Raw genomic sequence first — 19,481 nt, 5'->3', positions numbered from 1 at the left:
AGTCATGTAAGCCCGTCCGCAGCATGCTGTCCTGGAGGTCCCGCTGTCCTCTCCAAGTCTTCCTGGAGCCCCTTATGCTGGACAATTCCTGATTTTTTGTCGTAAAAGCGGCATTTTTCCTGTAGAAACAAACATATGCCTCCCTTTTTGGCCGTTAGTAGGTCTAGTCCTCTCCTGTTTTGTAGGACTACCTCAGCCAGGGAATATAGCTTCCAGGAATGATATCTACATCTGGGATTAAGGTGACTGGGGCACAAAGGCCCGTCCAATTGCTGGGCAGAAAGTCATAGGCAGTCTTGCCTCGGCAAACATAAATCATTCCAGAAGGCAGGCAGTGTTGAGCACTGGGCTCAGTTGTGTTAAAAGTACAGAAGGAAGCCGGGCGTGGTGGCGCACGCCTTTAATCCCAGCACTTGGGAGGCAGAGGTAGGAGGATTGCCATGAGTTCAAGGCCACCCTGAGATGACAGAGTGAATTCCAGGTCAGCCTGGACCAGAGTGAGACCCTACCTCGAAAAACCAAAAAAAAAAAAAAAGTACAGAAGGAAGGATGAATGTATCCCACATCTACACTGGAATTATTAGGGGAAAGCGGGGCCCAAACGCCCAGAGGAAACATTGGGAAAAGCTGGACGGGGATGGGGAAGGTGGCTGAGCAGTTTTTTAAGGATGTATGGACAACTGTACTGTAATTAGCCAGAGAGGCCCAGATTGGAGGCAAAGCCAGCAATCCTCTGTAAGGGAGGAGTTATTTAGTTTAGCAGGGTGAAGCACCATTTTAGGAACAGTCCTCAGGGGCGGGACACTCCCTAGAGAAGTGATTGTCAGTGTCCCCTTGTTGGGACAAATATTTTAGGTCTCTCGCTGGTACCCAAATGGGTCTTTTTCTTGTTATAAAGTTTTCCCATGGACAAAATTCCATGAGTTTTATACGTTTCCATCAAAAAACTCCTTTCTGTGATAGAGTTTTTGCATTTTAATTACTTCTTAGTACAAAGGTTGGGAAACAAACAAACCCTTTGATCTCAGTAATATTAACATAAATATTAAGGAATGGCCAGCTCTTATCAATAACACTGAATGTGTATAATCCTGTTTACATGTAGGTGCTAAAGTCTTGCTGTCAAATGGCCAGAGCTATGGATACAAGGCCAGCCAAATGGCTCCCGACAATTCCCCCTTTTTTATTTATTACTTTTTATGAACTGGGCCCCTCCAGGCCTCAGTGTAGAAAGACTGTGTCTGTCTTATGATATTTAGGCCTTACCCGTCATCGGTACATGAATTCCATCATTCATGCCCTGTCTTAGGTTGACCTAATTTGAGAGAATCTTAGCCAACTTTGACTACTACCAGCTTCTGCGGGGGCTTTAAGATCATGTCTCAGGAAGCGGGGATAATGTCTCAGGAAGCTGGGGTTGGGTCTATAGCTGTATCCCATGTACTTCTGTATGGATATCCATAAAGGATCTTAAAAGGCATTTAACTAGTATGGTCATCAGACACAGAACGAGCAAAAGACAAATACCTGTAGTAGTAAAGCTTCCTATCTACGAAGTGAGAGAATTCAATCTAGGCAAGGTAGATGTAAAAGCAGATATTAAGTCATCAGCAGCTTTAGCTGCATCAAAAGTAAGATGATTGTTTTGTAAAGACAAAATCTCTGAATGTAACTGAATTAGATCTAAGGAAATATTATCATTGTGCCAAATATCTCTTAAATGTATTTTTTCAATGCTGTTAATTGTTATTATATTTTTTAGAAGTAACACAAATCCATTGAAAATCTACATGACACTCCAAACGAGTTTTAACTTTTAATTCTAGTATATAGAGCATCTAACAGGTGAAACTATCTAGGGTAAGGATCAAGTTCAAGATCTTAGAGGGAGGTACAGTTTATACTTTCTCAGGAACTACTTTAAAGCTGTGAGTATGAAGGATAGATATTAAAAGTACAAGCCGGGCTGGAGAGGTGGCTTAGCGGTTAAGCACTTGCCTGTGAAGCCTAAGGACCCTGGTTCGAGGCTCGACTCCCCAGGACCCACATGAGCCAGATACACAAGGGGGTGCATGCGTCTGGAGTTCGTTTGCAGTGGCTGGAGGCCCTGGCGCGCCCATTCTCTCTCCCTCTCTCTATCTGCTTCTTGCTGTCCCTCTTTGTCTCTCTCAAATAAATAAACAAAAAAAAAGTTAAAAAAGGGCTGGAGAGATGGCTTAGTGGTTAAGGCGTTTGCCTGCAAAGCCAAGGGACCCAGGTTCAAGTCCCAGGACCCACGTAAGCCAGATGCACAAGGGGGCACATGCATCTGGAGTTTGTTTGCAGTGGCTGAAGGCCCTGGCATGCCCATTCTCTCTTACTCTCTTTCTCCATCTTCTATCTCTCTCTTAAATAAACAAAATAAAATTAAAAAAAAAAAAAAGTACAAGCCTAAAGCCACAGCACACTTTAGGAACTCCTGTTAGGCACACTTTGTATATTTTTAGATTGAAATCTGAAACCCACCATCAGACCTTAAGATAAATAATTGAATATATTGGGTGCCATTTATTTAAATTATCACATTCCGCCCCTGGAGCCCAATAGATTTATAACCATCACACATTATAAATTGTTAGAAAAATTCAAAAATATTTAGGGTAAATAAGGCCTTTTTTAGTTGATTGTGTGGGGGTAAGAATTCCCCCTTTTGTTATTGTAATTGAGACTTGAGTTTGATTATATCTTTTAATGATAGTTTGGCCCAGGGGATATAACCAATGGTGTTTAGATATTTTTTTTCTGGCATGTGCCAATGCCCAGTAGGCACAGGAAAAGGTCAGTGAGCCCAGTCACCACGAGATGGTGGACATCTCCCCTGTCCCCACCAGGGTCAGTCCAAGGGGGCCACATGGCAGTCTCCCAGAAGGATTGCCTGCCATTTCCCAGTAGGTGAGGGTCGGGCACAAGCTGCCAGGTGGGGGGACCCTCTATTTAAATTACCAAATTTTGTCCCTGGCTCCCAATAGGTTTATAATTATTATATATTATAAATTGTACTCAGTTTAAGTTTAAAGGTCCCCACAGTCTTGACCAATTTAAGATATCAAGATCTGTAAAATTAAACAAGTTAAACACTTCTAATATATACAGGCACAGAGTAAACTTTTTTTTTTTTTTTTTTTTGGTTTTTCGAGGCAGGGTCTCACTCTGGCTCAGGCTGACCTGGAATTCACTATGTAGTCTCAGGGTGGCCTCGAACTCACGGCGATCCTCCTACCTCTGCCTCCCGAGTGCTGGGATTAAAGGCGTGCGCCACCACGCCCGGCTTCAGAGTAAACATTTTTAACTGGTATAAGGCATAGCAAGGAGAGACTAAAACAATGTAAATTGAACTATTATAACCTAAAATTTGTCTCAGTGCCTGTAATTTTAACTTGCTTGAGGTTTTTTTTTTTGTGTTTTTTTTTTAATTTATCTATTTGAGAGAGACAGACAGAGAGAGAAAGGCAGAGAGAGAGAGACAAAATGGGCGTGCCAGGGCTCCAGCCTCTGCAAACGACCTCCAGACGCGTGCGCCCCCTTGTGCATCTGGCTAACGTGGGACCTGGAGAACCGAGCCTCGAACCGGGGTCCTTAGGCTTCACAGGCAAGCGCTTAACTGCTAAGCCATTTCTCCAGCCCATTGCTTGAGGTTTTTTAACTTAAAATCTTAAGTCTCAGCTGGGCGTGGTGGTGTACGCCTTTAATCCCAGCACTCGGGAGGCGGAGTATAAGGATTACCATGAGTTTTAGGCCACCCTGAGGCTTTATAGGGAATTTCAGGTCAGCCTTGGCTAGAGTGAAATCCTACCTCAAAAAACCAAAACAGGGCTGGAGAGATGGCTTGGCGGTTAAGCGCTTGCCTGTGAAGCCTAAGGACCCCAGTTCAAGGCTCGGTTCCCCAGGTCCCAAGTTAGCCAGATGCACAAGGGGGTGCATGTGTCTGGAGTTCGTTTGCAGAGGCTGGAAGCCCTGGCATGCCCATTCTCTCTCTCTCCCTCTATCTGTCTTTCTCTCTGTGTCTATTGCTCTCAAATACATAAAAAAATTTAAAAAAAAACAAAGAAAAAATAAATCTTAAATTTTTTAAATCTAATATCTCTAGCTAAGCATATCAGTCTATTACAAATGTAACCTTGATTAAACTCTCTGGGCCTGGACAGCAGGACGCAGCCAGTCCTTATGCCAGTAGCCCAGTTCCAACAAAGTTCCCTATAGTCTTTCTTTTCTCTTAGAAAGGTTATAAGGCAAGCCTTGAAGTTTAATGCCGCCTGCACTTAGTATTTTTAAATTTTTATCTGAATAGTCCATAAAATTTGGCTTAGCACTCCAGAAGACACATTTAGTTGTAAGCATCAAGTTTTACCCATTTCTTTCAAGCAAAGGTTCCAAAAGACTAACATCCACATGGTCAGGTTCATCTCAGCTCATCAGACAGCTTTAGGTTTGTTGAGATAGACTTCCAGACCAGGTACAGTTATGGAGGAAGGAATATTTACTGAAGCTTACAGATCCAGGGGAAGTTCCATAATGGCAGAAAAAGCTGTCCTGCCTTCACAAGTCCAAGCAGAGAGAGAGAGAGAGAGAGAGAGAAGCACAAGCCTTTAGAAATACAAAAGCCGCTGGCGAATCGAAGGGGAAGGGGAAGAGAAAGGGAACGAAGAGATGTCGACAAGTAAGTACAGGTTATAGAAGCAAAGTTTAGTGCACTAAATATGAAGACTGCCTCATAGCTCATGAGGGTACGCTTACCTGCACACACCGATTACCTCCTCAACGACTGCCTCTCAGGGGGTGCACTAGTCTCTGGGTCCCAGAGCCGCACCAGAAGTGGGGCTCCTTCCCGGTCAGGTAGTGCCATGGGAAGGACTAGGCCTGCTGGTTCCTCCCTAGGGGTTGAGGGGATAATGAACGTTGGATGACCCAGAAACCTCTCCTGGCCACTGGAGAAAAACCACACTGAGTGGGGAGTCTTTTTGATGCAGGAACTCGCAGAAACAATTGCTTTATTACTCTGAGCAATCGCCTATATCATGTTAGGGAAGAAGGCAGGGATTTTAGGATGGGGGAAGAGGTAAGGGCCAATAGTAAACTTCAACTATTGAAATGGTAATTACAATTATCAAGGTAAGGTAGCAGGCCAGAAGCCATTAGGCATCTTGCTGAGTCATAGCTGGCCAGAGACAGGTCGCCAAACTTTAGCTAGGCTCAGGAAGTTCCACTAGGCCTCATGCCTGGGCCTTTCAGAGCCCAACACCCTGACCTCACTTAGGCCTCCCCCCACCCCCTACAAAGTGTCTTTATATGCATTCCCATACGGTTGTATTGATAATCAGTACTACAAACAGGAATTTTATCTTTTTTTAATACATTTTTATATTTTTATTTGTAAGTAGAGAAAAGAAAGGCAGAAAGAGAACCTGTTGGGGCCTTTAGTCACTACAAAGGAACTCAACATGCATGAATCATCTGTGCATTTGGCTTTACATGGGTAGTGGGGAATCAAACTCAGTTTGTTAGGCTTTGCAGGAAAGAATCTATGTCCCTGAGCCATGTCTGTAGCCCAAATTTTCTCTGTTAATATAACTGTTGGATACTTTATATGAAAACATAACAAGGTTTCCTATGTGGGCCCGACAGATAGCTCACATAGTTAAGTGCTTGCCTCATAAGCATGAGGACCTAGGTCAATCCCCAAGACTCATATAAATACTCCTGGGCATGGTGGTGTGTGCTTGTAATTCTAGTGTTGGGTCATAGAGACAAGCAGACTTATGGAGCTCACTGGCCGCCCAGTCTAGCCTAGTTGATTAGTTCCAGGCCAGTGAAAGACCCTGTCTCAAAAGGAGGTAGATGGGAATGGAATTTCAAAGGATAAAGTGGGGGTGGGGGGAATTACCATGGGATATTTTTTTATAATCATGGAAAATGTTAATAAAAATTTAAAAAAAATTTAAAAAAATAAAAGGAGGTAGATGGGATACTAACTAGAGAGATGACTTGGGATAAGGTGCTTGCTATCCAGACATGAGTACCTCCATTCCGATCTCCAGATGCCATTTGAAAGCCAGAACTGTGGAAAGCATATTGATGATGAGAAGATTGGCAAATTTAGAAAAATTTTCAAGATGCTCATGCTCTCACACATATGAGTATGCATACACTCCACATAACACACAGAAAAGTTTCATTTTCATTATTTATTTGTAAGCCGAGAGGAGGAGAGCAAGAGAGAGAGAATAAAAATGGAAGCCTCAGGGCTTCCAGCCACTGCAGATGAAATCCAAATGCATGTGCCACTATGCATCTGGCTTTACATGGCTCGTGGGGAATCAGACCCAGATAATTAGGTTTTGAAAGCAAGCACCTTAACTGCTGAGCCATCTTTCCAACCCACAAAAAACGTTTAACGTGAGCCAGGCGTGATGGTGCATGCGTTTAATCCCAACACTCAGGAGGCAGAGGTAGGAGGATCACTGTGAGTTCCAGGCCAGCCTGAAATTTCATAGTAAATTCTAGGCCAGCTTGGACTTGAGCGAGACCCTACCTTGAAAAACCAAAAAAAAAAAGTTCAGTGTGAACGATTGAAAGTGAAACTACTTGAGAAATTTTCAGGTACTGTCCTTCCACTTTTCCATTCTATCTCAGACATTAGAATGAGTGTGAACTCACATTCCCGATGTATCAAGTTCTGAAGTGAATTCACTGTACTCTGGCGCCCAAGGCTGCAAGGTGCACGAGCATGAGTTGCTTTTTCTCCCTTTCTGTGAGTGCCATATACTTTATAAATCAGTTTCAGCCAGGAAAGAACTCAGTGTCTTTCTCTCTTTTCCCCACTCAGCAGCTGCTGCTTACCTGTTCCAGAGACAGCTTTCACCAACTCCAGGCTACCCAAGTCAGTACCAACTTTATGCAATGGAGAACACAAGACAGACAATCCTAAATGATTACATTACCTCACAGCAGATGCAAGTGAACTTGCGCCCTGATGTGGCCAGAGGACTGTCCCCACGAGAGCAACCACTGGGTCTACCTTACCCAACAACAAGAGGTATGCGTTTCAGTTTCAGGTTTCATCAACATTTTTCACATTATCAGCAATCAATGAATACTTGTTGTGTGAATGACTGAAAAACAGAAGACTCTCTATACTTTAGCCCTTGATAGAAACAGAGTAATGTATTGAGATGAGATGTTTTGGTGAACATTGAAATAACTGGATCAAATCTGGTTGTAAGCTGTTGCAAATTCATGTTTGCACTTGGGAGAGGGCTCAGAAGTTAGTGGTACTTGCTTAAGATTCATACTTTTGCTGTTTTTCTTTAATCCATCCTTACCTTCAGGTAAAGTGATTTTTTTGTTTGTTTTTGTTTTTAATTTAAAAGAGTCTTTATAAACAGTGATAATATTTTTGGTTTTTTAAGGTAGAGTCTCACTCTAGCCCAGGCTAACCTGGAATTCACTCTAGTCTCAGGGTGCTCTCGAACATGTGGCTATCCTCCTACCTTTGCCTCCTGAGTGCTGGGATTAAAGGCGTGCACCACCACGCCCGCCTAACAGTGATAATGTTAAACGTTTGTTTTTATTTATATTGTATAATAATTGTCATTGGATTATAGAGATAGGCAAAAATCCAAAAGCCATATGTAGTTCTGAGATTAGGTGAAAATTTATCGTAATGCTTAATATAAATTTCATTTTGTCTTTTGGATAGGAATCATTGACCTGACCAACATGCCGCCAACAATTTTAGTGCCTCATGCAGGGGGAACAAGTACTCCCCCTATGGACAGAATCACTTATATTCCTGGTACCCAGATTACTTTCCCTCCCAGGCCGTACAGCTCTGCTTCTATGTCTCCAGGTAAGATGCTCCTAGCTTGATCATCTGGCTTGATGTTATTGATGAAAAGGAAGTAAGTGTTTGAAAAAACAAATCAGTCAGGTTTTTAAGGAAAATATATACCTATAAAATTGGTCCCACAGTTCATCGCCAAATGTTTAATGATTTGTTGTTACTTTAAACCTCTATAGGATCAGTATACCCAATTTATTTTTCAAGGTAGGGTTGTACTGTAGCCCAGGCTGACCTGGAATTCACTTTGTAGTCTCAGGGTAGTCTCGAACTCACAGAGATCCTCTTATCTGTGCCTCCTAAGTGCTGGGATTAAAGGCATGTACCACCATGCCCAGCTTGATTTTTTTTTTTTTTAAAGCATCCCCTTTTGAGGTGTTTTTGGCAGTTTTCCCTCTCTCAGTTTTTCAGCTTTTTTGTTGTTGTTGTTTGGGTTTCTTTTTTTTTCATAGGTAGGTCTCACTCTAGCCCAGTCTGACCTGGAATTCACTATGTAGTACCAGGCTGGTCTTGAATTCACAGTAATCCTCCTACCTCCCAAGTGCTGGGATTTAAGGTGTGCACCACCACACTTGGCTTTTTTGTTTGTTTTGTTTTGTTTTGTTTTTGTTTTTGTTTTTTTTTTTTTTTTTGGTTTTTTGAGGTAGGGTCTCACTCAGCCCAGGCAGGCTGATCTGGAATTCACTGCATAGTCTCAGGGTGACCTTGAACTCACAATTGTTCTCCTACCTCTGCCTCCTGAGTGCTGGGATTAAAGGAGTTCACTGCCATGCTCAGCTTTTTTTTTCTTTTTGAATATATCATTTTATTTATTTGCAAAGGGGGAGAGAGAGAGACCAAGAGAATATGAATGAATGACTCCGACTGCCAAGTCCTGTTGCCATTGTAAACAACGTCTAGACACAGACCTGTGCATCTGGCTTTATGTGGGTTTTGAGCCCAGGCTGTCAGGCTTTGTAAGCAAGCACCTTTAACTGCTGAGCCATCTCTCTAGCCCCTTTGTTCTGTTTGTCTTCCTCCCTTCCTTCCCTCCCTTTCTTCCTTTCCTCCCTTCCTTCCCTCCCTTTCTTCCTTCTCACTTCTTCCTCCCTTTCCTTTCCTTTTCCTTTTCCTTTTCTTCCAATATAGGGTCTTACTCCAGCCTTGGCTGACCTGGAATTAACTATGTACTCTCAGGTTGGCCTCAAACTCACAACGATCCAATACCTCTGCCTCCCAAGTGCTGGGATTAAAGGTGTGTGCCACTACACCCAGTTTCTGCTTTTTTTCATTTAATATTTAATTTTCATTTAATATTTATCAATATATACTACCTGTGACTTCAGAAATACTAAAATCTTTTATGTTGTACTCCACTTGCTACCCAAGACTTAAATAAATCAAGCTAGTCCAGATTTGAAGCTTTTTAAAAACATATTTTACTGATTTACGGGCTGGAGAGATGGCTTAGCGGTTAAGACACTTGCCTGCAAAGTCAAAAGACCCAGGTTTGATTCCCTAGTACCCACGTAATCCACATGCACAAAGTTGTGCATATGTCTGGAATTCATTTGCAGCGGCTGAAGGCTCTGGTGTGCCCATTGTCTCTCTGTCTCTGTGTGTGTCTCTCGCTCATAGAAATAAAGTAAATAAATATTTAAAATGTTTTAGAAGAAAAAATGATTTATTTGCAACAGAGAGAGAATAAAAGAAAAAAAATGGGCACCCCAGAGCCTCTAGACACTACATCACTTTGTGCATCTGGCTTTGTGTGGGTATTGAGGAATCAAACGCAGGTCATTAGTATTTGCAGGCAAGCACCTAAACCACTGAGTCAGCTCTCATGCCCACATATGAAGCTTTTCCAAAAAAAAGATCAGTCATTTGCAGATTTAAAAATTATTCCTGGGCTGGAGAGATGGCTTAGCGGTTAAACGCTTGCCTGTGAAGCCTAAGTACCCCGGTTCAAGGCTCAGTTCCCCAGGTCCCATGTTAGCTAGATGCACAAGGGGGCGCACGCATCTGGAGTTTGTTTGCAGAGGCTGGAAGCCCTGGCGCGCCCATTCTCTCTCTCTCCCTCTATCTGTCTTTCTCTCTGTGTCTGTCACTCTCAAATAAATAAATAAAAAACTTTAAAAAACATTATTCCTGATAGGTTGATAGTTTTGCTTTAAGTTACAGATTTGTGTTTTACAGGACATCCAACACACCTTGCAGCAGCTGCCAGTGCTGAGCGGGAGCGGGAGCGAGAGCGAGAGAAGGAGCGGGAGCGGGAGAGGGAGAGGGAGAGGGAGCGCATCGCAGCATCCTCCTCTGACCTCTACCTGCGGCCAGGTCAGTAAGAGGCTTTCCTCCTCCCTCCCAGGATCAAGGCTGCGTACTCTCCAGTGGGGCATTGTGCTTATTGCTGAGGGCAGGGCAGGGTCGTCAATATGAATTCTAGGATGGAAAGTTACTGCAGGCCTTACATGAAATACAGCTGACAGGGCTGAGGATGGAATGAACTTTCCATGATGTAGATATTTTGATTGGCCCATAGAATATGGGTTTTCAACTGGGCCTGAAGATACTAGGTAGATGACTTTTAAAGCTGAAAGGACAGTTCAAGCAACAATTCTAGGGAGAACAAGCCAATTGGCAGTTAAAGGAGTGGTGGGAGATAAACTTAGTAGGTTGTATGGCATGTTGAAAACACATCTTACAATGAAATGTCACTAGTAGGTCACTGAAACTATGCCAGGAGTTAACGTGTATGTTAGTGGTAATCTGAAATATTTTGGCACAGGGACTTTCCATAAAGAAACTACTAAAGCTGTACGTAGTGGTTCATTCCTATAATCCCAGCATTTAGAAAGCTGTGGTAGAAAGATGACCATGAGTTTGAAACAAGCTTGGGGTACAGATGAGTTCCAAGTCTGCCTGGGATAGAGTGAGACCCTGCTTCAAAAAGAAGAAAACAAAACTGCTAAGAAGAACATAGAAGCAGAATCAAAGGACTTGCCAAAACCAAACCATCATATAGCTGTTGTTACTTTCATGTCAGTATTGCTCCAGAGCATACATCTTGCCTAGTGGGCCAAGGTAGAATGTAGCATTCACTGGTGAGTGGCATTGTTGATGACTTTCTTTGCTAGCAACTTACACAGCACCTTCCAGCACTAAGAAAGCTAGCAGCAGGAAGCCCTCTTGTGCCTCAGCTCCATATTGATTTCTTTATATTCTGTACCCAACAGGTGTTGTGATTTCAGCATTAGGGTCTTGTGTTTCAGTTCTGTGTGACAGCCAAGAATTATAGCAATAGCCTGCTTCAGTTTGAAACCTTGCAGGATTCCCTGACTCATTGGAAGGTCTCCCAGTCCTTGAACTGATTTTATTCTTGGGTAACCTGTAGCTGCTAGGGGTAACCTGTAGCTGCTAGGACCGCATTATCTAGCTGTGTAGTATTTCCATTCATTCTGGGTTTTTTTTTTTTTCTATTTATATATTTTCTATGAAGTTTACTAAATAGTAGGTTTTCTTATGGCTTTTGCATATTTCCTGAGTTTTGGTTAATCCTCCCTGCCCTACACACATACTTGTGTCTTCCCCATCCCCCTAACCACAGCATTCCCCATTGCTTTCATATCACTTGTGTTCTACCATTTTTCCCCCCTTTAAGACCTCTCTGCTTCTAACCCTTTACTAACCTCCTGGTCTCTACAGACACTCCAAATTGCATTCATGGGTCTGGAGATTGGAGGCTAGGACCTGCATATGAGAGATAGCATGCAGCATTTGGCTATTTTTTTTTTTTTTTTTTTAATTTTTCAAGGTAGAGTCTTGATCTAACCCAGGCTGACCTGGAATTCAGTATGTAGTCTCAGGCTGGCCTTGAACTCATGGTGATCCTCCTACTTCAGTCTCTCCAGTGCTGGAATTAAAGGTGTGTCCCACCACACCCAGCTCAGCATTTGGCCTTTTGACAAATATAATTTTATCTGCCTCAATATAATTTTTTCTAGCTCTATCAATTTTCTGGAAAATTTCATAATTTCTTTTTCATCAAAGCTGAAGTGAGTTCCAGGTCAGTCTGGGCTACAGTGGGACCCTACCTAAAAAAAAAAATTATAAAAATAGATTTTCCTGTTTGTTGCAATATAGGTTTTTTTGTTGTTGTCGTTTTGAGGCAGGTTCTAGCTCTAACTCAGGATCACCTGAAACTCATTCTGTAGTTTCAGGCTGGCCTTGAACACACAGTGATCCTTCTACCTCTACCTCCTCACTGATGGGATTAACGTTATGTACCACAACACTTGGTTCCATGGTAGGTTTTTGAATTATATCCTTATGATTTTCTTAGTTTCATTGGTATCTGTTGTAATGTTTCCTCTTTTCATCTCTAAATTTTTTGATCGAAGTCTAACCTCTCTTTTTGTTCATTTGGATAAACGTTTATTAAATACACACACACACATGTTTTTGTTGTTGTTTTGAGATAGGATCTTACTCTAGCCCAGGCTGACCTGGAATTCACTATGGAGTCTCAGGGTGGCCTTAGACTCACAGCAGTCTTCCTATCTCGGCCTCCCAAGTGCTGGGATTAAAGGTGTGTGCTACCATGTCCAGCTCTTGTTTATATTTTATATGTATCAAGTCTTTTTTTCCCTTTTTTTGTTTTATTTCATTGATTTCTGTCCTGTTCTTACTATTTCTTTTCTTTTCTTTTTTTTTTTGCTTTTCAAGGTAGGGTTTCACTTTAGTTCAGGCTGACCTGGAATTCTCTATGGAGTCTCAGGGTGGCCTTGAACTCACAGTTCACAGTGCTGGGACTAAAGGTGTGTGCCACCATGCCCGGCTACCTATTTCTTTTTGTGTAATAATTTTTGAGTTTGATTTGTTGTTTTTTGAAAGCCTTCAGGTGCATCATTCATTTATTTGTTTAAAGTCTCCCTGTTTTTGCAATGTAGGCACTTAACAGCTATAAACCTCCCTCTTAGGACTGCCTTAATTTTATTCCATAAGTTTTTGGTATATTGTGTTTCATATGTGTGTCTTCATTTAATTCTGGGAAGCTTTTTAAAAATATTCTTATTTTATTTATTTATTTGAGAGAGAGTATAGAAATAGGCAGGTAGGGAGAGAATGAGTGCGCCAGGGCCTCCAGCCACTCCAAATGAACTCCAGATGCGTGTGCCCCCTTGTGCATCTGGCTTACATGTGTCCTGGGGAGTTGAACCTGGGTCCTTTTAGGTTTGCAAGCACACGCTTTAACCACTAAGCCATTTCTCCAGCCCCTAGGAAGTTTTTTATTTCCTAAGTTCCATGGTCTTCGGAAAACAATGTATTTTTGTGTGGAATGTTAAGTCTGTTTGCTCTACAATGTCATTCAATTCCAGTGTTTCTCAGTTTTTTTCTTGATGAGCTTTTTTGTTGTTGTTTTCTTTGTTTCTTGGGGTGATGATGGTTGTTGTTTTTGGTTTTTCACGGTAGGGTCTGGCTCTAACCCAGGCTGACCTGAAATTTACTATGCAGTCTCAGGCTGGTCTTGAACTCACAGCAATCCTCCTACCTCTGCCTGTTGATTGTTGGGATTAAAGGCATGCACCACCCTGCCATGCCTAAACTGTTCTTTTTTTTTTTTTTTTTTTTTTTTTGAGAGAGAGTAATGTGATAAAGTCTTACTTTCACTCTGTTGTGGTTGTAACTTCATGTCTAGTAGTATATTTTATGAAATTGAATATCCCTGTGTTTAATATATATTAGTAATATATATTATAATATATAAATCTATATAATATATAATAAATTATTATAATAATATTAACATATATATAAATTTAGGATTGTAATGTTCCCTTGTAGATTGTTCCCTTAATTAGTATTGCGTGTCCTTCTTTATCTCTCCTGACTAGTTTTGAAGTGTTATTTTATCAAATAGAATAGTGATTTTTTTTTTTTTACTTGTTTGTTTCCATCTGCTTGGAATCCCTTTTCCATCCTTTTACCCTAAGGTGGTCTCTGGCTTTGATAGTGAGTTCTTAAAAATAGCACAAGTATCCTGTTTTCTGGTTTAGTCTATTAACTATTTCTTTTGATTGAAAAATTGAGACTTTAATATTCAGAGACTAATAAAATATGAGTTAATTCCTGCCATGCTGATGATTTTTATGGTGTTTTCTTAATCTTTATATACTTAAGTATTTCTTCTTCTAACCTGTTGAATATGTTGATTCTTCTTTTTAGTTTGAAGTTTTCCTTAAAATATCATCTATAGAGCTGGATTAGTGGTCATTTCTTTTAGCCTGCTTTTATCATGGAAAGTGATTTTTTTCTCCTAAAAAGAGATAATTTTACAGGATATTAGTATTTTGGATTTTCAGCTGTGTTCTTTCAATACCTGAAATACATTATCCCAAACCCTTCTGCTTTTTTTTTTTTTTGGTTTTTCGAGGTGGGTTCTCACTCTGGCCCAGGCTGACCTGGAATTCACTATGTAGTCTCAGGCTAGCCTTGAGCTCACAGCAATTCTCCTACCTCTGCCTCCCTAGTGCTGGGATTAAAGGCGTGCACCTCCATGCCCGGCTCCTTCTGGCTTTTTGTTTCCTTTGAAAAATCAGCATTTATTCTGATGGGCCTGCCTTTTTATGTAACTTGATCTTTTTTTCTTGTGGCTTTTAATACATTTTCTTTTTTCTTGTTTTTTTTTTTTTTTTTTTTTTTCTTGGTTTTTCGAGGTAGCGTCTCACTCTGGTCCAGGCTGACCTGGAATTAACTCTTGTCATCTCAGGGTGGCCTTGAACTCATGGCAATCCTCCTACCTCTGCCTCCCGAGTGCTGGGATTAAAGGCGTGCACCACCATGCCCAGCACATTTTCTTTTTTAAAAAATACTTTTGTTTACAAATCAACTTCTGACACATGCACCACTTTATATATCTGGCTTTACATGGCTATTGATGAATCAAACGTGTCTATCAGGCTTTGCAAGCAAGTGCCTTTAACCACTGAGCCAGCTTTTCAGGCCCTCTCCAGGACATTTTATTTGCTTAATCACATTTTTTCATTTCCAGCCTCATTTCAGCTTGGTTTTCTTCACTATTTTTGTCACTTTATTTAATTCCATTTCATAATCTGGTTTTACTTCATTTCATTTAGCCATTTCTTTGGTCCTCTTGGAAGTCATTCAGGCTTTTCTACTCATATCCTGTTTGAATTCATTCCGTTTGTCTTCTGTTTGCTTTAATTCAGGTACTTATGTCCTCTTTAGTTCTTTGTAGATGCTTTTGGAGTCTTTGTCTGGAATTTCCTCTAAGTAGATCTTATGAGAGTGTTTTCCTACTATAAACATGCACATTTTTGGAAGGCACATATTGCTTTTGTTTTTCATGTCACTCATTTTGGTTTGATACGTGGTAACTTGGAGGTATTGCATTGTCCAAATCTTTGGGGCACAACCTGTGTTAAGTGAATGTTTAAATCAGTGTTCAGTATTCCTTTGACTTAGGTTATCTTTGCTCAGCTATGTGCTGTTTGGAGTTCAGTTGTGGACACAGTTCATACTGTTTCATTCATCAGATAGGTAAACTGATCTCTGTTCAGCTTCAAGGGCATGTAGTCCTGATTTTGCAGACCAAGGTATGAGTGTTACCTGGGTTTTACAGGAGGGAAGAGGACTGCTGAGCCTAAACTAACATGTGGAAATGAGCAGAGTGCTTTGGGCCAGTGAGTGTGCCTGGATTTACACAGCAGCAAAGGCAGTGCAGTCAGGGGAAGGGTAAATGGCACAGAGGAGTGCACCTGGACTCAGGTGTTCCAGTGCTGGCTGCATGGGCAGGAGGGGGGGCATGCAGAGATGAAAAGCTGTCCAGATTTGCATGTGGCCGTGGGGACTCATGCCGCTGTGTGTGGGATATGTGGAATAGGACAGCATTGCAGAAGTCATGTGGAAGGGAAGGGCAGTGTGGTCAGGGGTTGTGCTCGTGGAGACAGGACTCCAGGCTCATAACCAGCAGCTATAGCCAGCTTCTCTATTCTGGTTGTTGTTTTTTTTTTTTTTTTTTTTTTTTTTTTTTTTTGAGAATGACAGAGAGAGAGAGAATGAACAGGCCAGGGCTTCCAGCCACTGCAAATGAACTCCAGACACATGCGCCCCCTTGTGCATCTGGCTAACATGGGTTCTGGGGAAATGAACCTCGAACTGGGTCCTTAGGCATCACAGGCAAGCACTTAACCACTAAGCCATCTCTCCAGCCCAGCTTCTCTATTCTTCTCAGCAGTTGCCTTTTGCCAATTCCTTTTACCCAAATATTTCAGGCTAGCATTCGACTTCATGTGGTAGAAGAAAAAGGAAGCAGAGATATGGAAGAAACAGTAGGTGTAGGTCTAATGGTATAGTGGCATGAAGGTGTCATGTTTTTATTAGGGGAAAACCCTTTGACATCAGTGTCAAAATTAGGAACCCAAAAGCTAGTCATCATATTTGATACAGTCATATTATTCCTAATGATTCAGCTTTAACACCCATTTTTTGACATCTTACTTTTTTTACATTGTATCTTTATTTATTTATTTATTTCTTTGACAGAGAAAGAGGGAAAGAGAGGATGGGTGCGCCAGGGCTTTCAGCCACTGCAAACGAACTCCAGATGCTTGTACTCCCTGTGCATCTGGCTAACGTGGTTCCTGGGGACTCAAACCTGGGTCCATTGGCTTTGCAGGCAAATGCCTTAACCACTAAGCCATCCCTCCAGTGAATCTTATTTTTATTGTAAAGCACCTAAACACATTTAGGTGTGACACATTATTAGAAATACCACTAATTGTCTCACACTAGGAAATACTATAATGTTTTGTGAGGTAATGAAAAATTAATGCCGTACTCCAATGATATGTACTTGGTAGGAGACAGATTATATGTGTATTTAGGCTTATGTGTTACCACAGCCTGTGTGTAGAGATCAACACAATTTCAGGTGTTGCTCCTTACTTTCCACCTGGTTTCACTGCAAGCTTCCAGGGTTTCTCTTGTCTCCACCTCCCATCTCATGTCTGGCTTTTTGTGGATGGATAATGGTGGTCCCTAACTCAGGCACTTGAATAGCAAGCTCTTTATTCACTCAGCCTTCTCCCCATCCCAAGAGATAGATTTTTTTAAAAAAAATTTTTTTTTGTTCATGGGGGTGCGAGATAAAGAGAGAATGGGTACACCAGGGCCTCTAGCCACTGCAAATAAATTCCAGACACATGCCCCATCTTATTCATCTGGCTTTACATGGGTACTGGGGAATTAAACCTGGGTCCTTTGGCTTTGCAGGTAAGTGCCTTAACCACTAAATCATCTCCCCAGCCCAAGAGGTAGATTTTTAAAATGTGCATGTAGGGCTGGAGAGATGGCTTAGCGGTTAAGCGCTTGCCTGTGAAGCCTAAGGACCCTGGTTCGAGGCTCGATTCCCCAGGTCCCACGTTAGCCAGATGCACAAGGGGGCGCACGTGTCTGGAGTTCATTTGCAGTGGCTAGAAGCCCTGGCGCGCCCATTCTCTCTCTCCCCCTCTATCTGTCTTTCTCTCTATGTTTGTCACTCTCAAATAAATAAGTTTAAAAAAAATGAGCAAAAAAAATGTGCATGTACACATTGTTCTACAAAATGCAAATACAAAATAACATACTCTGGGTTTTTTTCCTCTTTTTATTTTTTTCTCAATTTTTTAAATTATTTTTATTTTTTTATTTGAGAGTGACAGAGAGAAAAAGAGGCAGGTAGAGAGAGAATAGGCATGCCAGGGCTTCCAGCCACTGCAGACGAGCTCCAGACATGTGTGCCCCCTTGTGCATCTAGCTAACATGGGTCCTGGAAAATTGAGCCTCGAACCAGGGTCCTTAGGCCTCACAGGCAAGCGCTTAACTGCTAAGCCATCTATCTCTCCAGCCCCTTTTTTCTCAATTTTTATTAACATTTTCCATGATTATTAAAAGTATCCCATGGTAATACCCCCTCCCACTTTCACCTTTGAAATTCCATTCTCCATCATATTCACTGTTTTGTTTTTGTAATCTGACACTGGATGCTAAGTTTTCTGTGTTGCAGCTTCAGAACAAACACATTATCTCTTGGAGACAAACACATTATCTCTTGGAGATAAACTTTTATTTTTTTATTTTTTATTTTTATTTTTTTGGTTTTTCGAGGTAGGGTCTCACTTTAGCCCAGGCTGACCTGGAATTCACTATGGAGTCTCAGGGTGGCCTCGAACTCATGGTGATCCTCCCACCTCTGCCTCCCGAGTGCTGGGATTAAAGGCGTGCGCCACCACGCCCGGCTGAGATAAACTTTTTTTTTTTCCCCCGAGGTAGGGTCTCACTCTAGCCCAGGCTGACCTGGACTTCACTATGGAGTCTCAGGGTGGCCTTGAACTCATGGCAATCCACCTACCTCTGCCTCCCGAGTGCTGGGATTAAAGGCATGCGCCACCACGCCCGGCTCTGAGATAAACTTTTAAATGTTGGTTGACTAGTAAGTCCACTTCTAGGAATATGTTGTATAGAAATATTGATAGAAGCTGATGTATGTTAAGCAGAGAGAAGGTTGTTGAAAGGCTGGCTTAAGTGGTACTAGCTATGAAAATGGGTGCTAAAGGGCTAGTTCATATGCAAGCTAAGAACATGTAGAAAGTTAGAGCAAAGGCAAAGTGCAAGAAGAGGTAGAGAAGGAATTGGTAAGGAAATATGTGTTCATGATCCTCCCAATAGTGTAGCTCTTGTTGGAGAGTTAATTCTACATGAATAACAATGTCTCAAGCCTTGAAGAAGTACAGTTATGGAAGATAAGCTTTTGGGAAGAGTAGAATAGCTGCTGAGATAATTATCTGTGAAGGGCAGTAAGAAGTAAAAGCAAGGGCTGGAGAGATGGCTCAGCAATTAAGGTGCTTGCCTACAAAGCCTAAGGACCCAGGTTCCATTCTCCACAAGGTAGCACATGCATCTGCAGTTCATTTCCAGTGTCTGGAGGCCCTAATGCACCCATTTTCTCTCTCTTTCTCTACATCTCTCTTTGTCAAAATTAAAAAAAATAAAATAAAAGAAGTAAAGCAAGAAGAATGCTGATCAAGTGAAAGAGTTCTAAATCCTAGTGTAACAGCTGTATATATATTTTTAATGACATATGGAAAATTGAACTTAATTTGATTTAGGAATCACAAGCATACCAGAGTTAAGGAAAAACCTGAGAGATGAGCCTACCTGATATACATTAGTATTTCTTGGTGCTTTTTTTTTCTGCTCTGGAATCTACATTGAAAGCTATCACAAAATTAGAAATGACAAAAAATGTTGATTTGTTTCATTCTACATCTGTAAAGTAGGATATTAACAACCTGTAAGTGTTTCTGCCTTTTCTCTGTATCTTCTTTATTGATTATCAGTCTTCTGTTTTCTTCTGCAGGCTCTGAACAGCCAGGCCGTCCTGGCAGCCATGGATATGTTCGCTCCCCTTCCCCTTCAGTGAGAACTCAGGAGACCATGTTGCAACAGAGACCCAGTGTTTTCCAGGGAACCAATGGAACCAGTGTAATCACACCTTTGGATCCAACTGCTCAGCTACGAATCATGTCAGTCTCTTGTACTCTTATATACACTTTGGCCCCCACCCATA

The 19,481-nt window shown here is 41.6% G+C and overlaps 1 protein-coding gene across 18 annotated transcripts in view; it reads left to right on the top strand.

The window, feature by feature from the left end:
* The window catches only part of Ncor1 (nuclear receptor corepressor 1), a 194,442-nt gene that overhangs the window by 142,618 nt on the left and 32,343 nt on the right, over positions 1 to 19,481 (top strand). For 16 of the 18 annotated variants that reach the window (XM_045131711.1, XM_045131727.1, XM_045131710.1 and 13 more), the window contains 4 exons: positions 6,863 to 7,072; positions 7,736 to 7,885; positions 10,052 to 10,189; positions 19,272 to 19,437. In XM_045131711.1, coding sequence (XP_044987646.1) covers positions 6,863 to 7,072; positions 7,736 to 7,885; positions 10,052 to 10,189; positions 19,272 to 19,437 — 664 coding nt within the window. The remainder of the gene's footprint in view (positions 1 to 6,862; positions 7,073 to 7,735; positions 7,886 to 10,051; positions 10,190 to 19,271; positions 19,438 to 19,481) is intronic. The other 2 variants (XM_045131721.1, XM_045131712.1) reach the window with 1 other exon arrangement.

This window comes from Jaculus jaculus, chromosome 12 (genome assembly GCF_020740685.1).
Source record: "Jaculus jaculus isolate mJacJac1 chromosome 12, mJacJac1.mat.Y.cur, whole genome shotgun sequence".
NCBI lineage: Eukaryota > Metazoa > Chordata > Mammalia > Rodentia > Dipodidae > Jaculus > Jaculus jaculus.
Note: the sequence above shows the minus strand (reverse complement) of the source record. Positions and strands in the feature narration are given on the sequence as shown.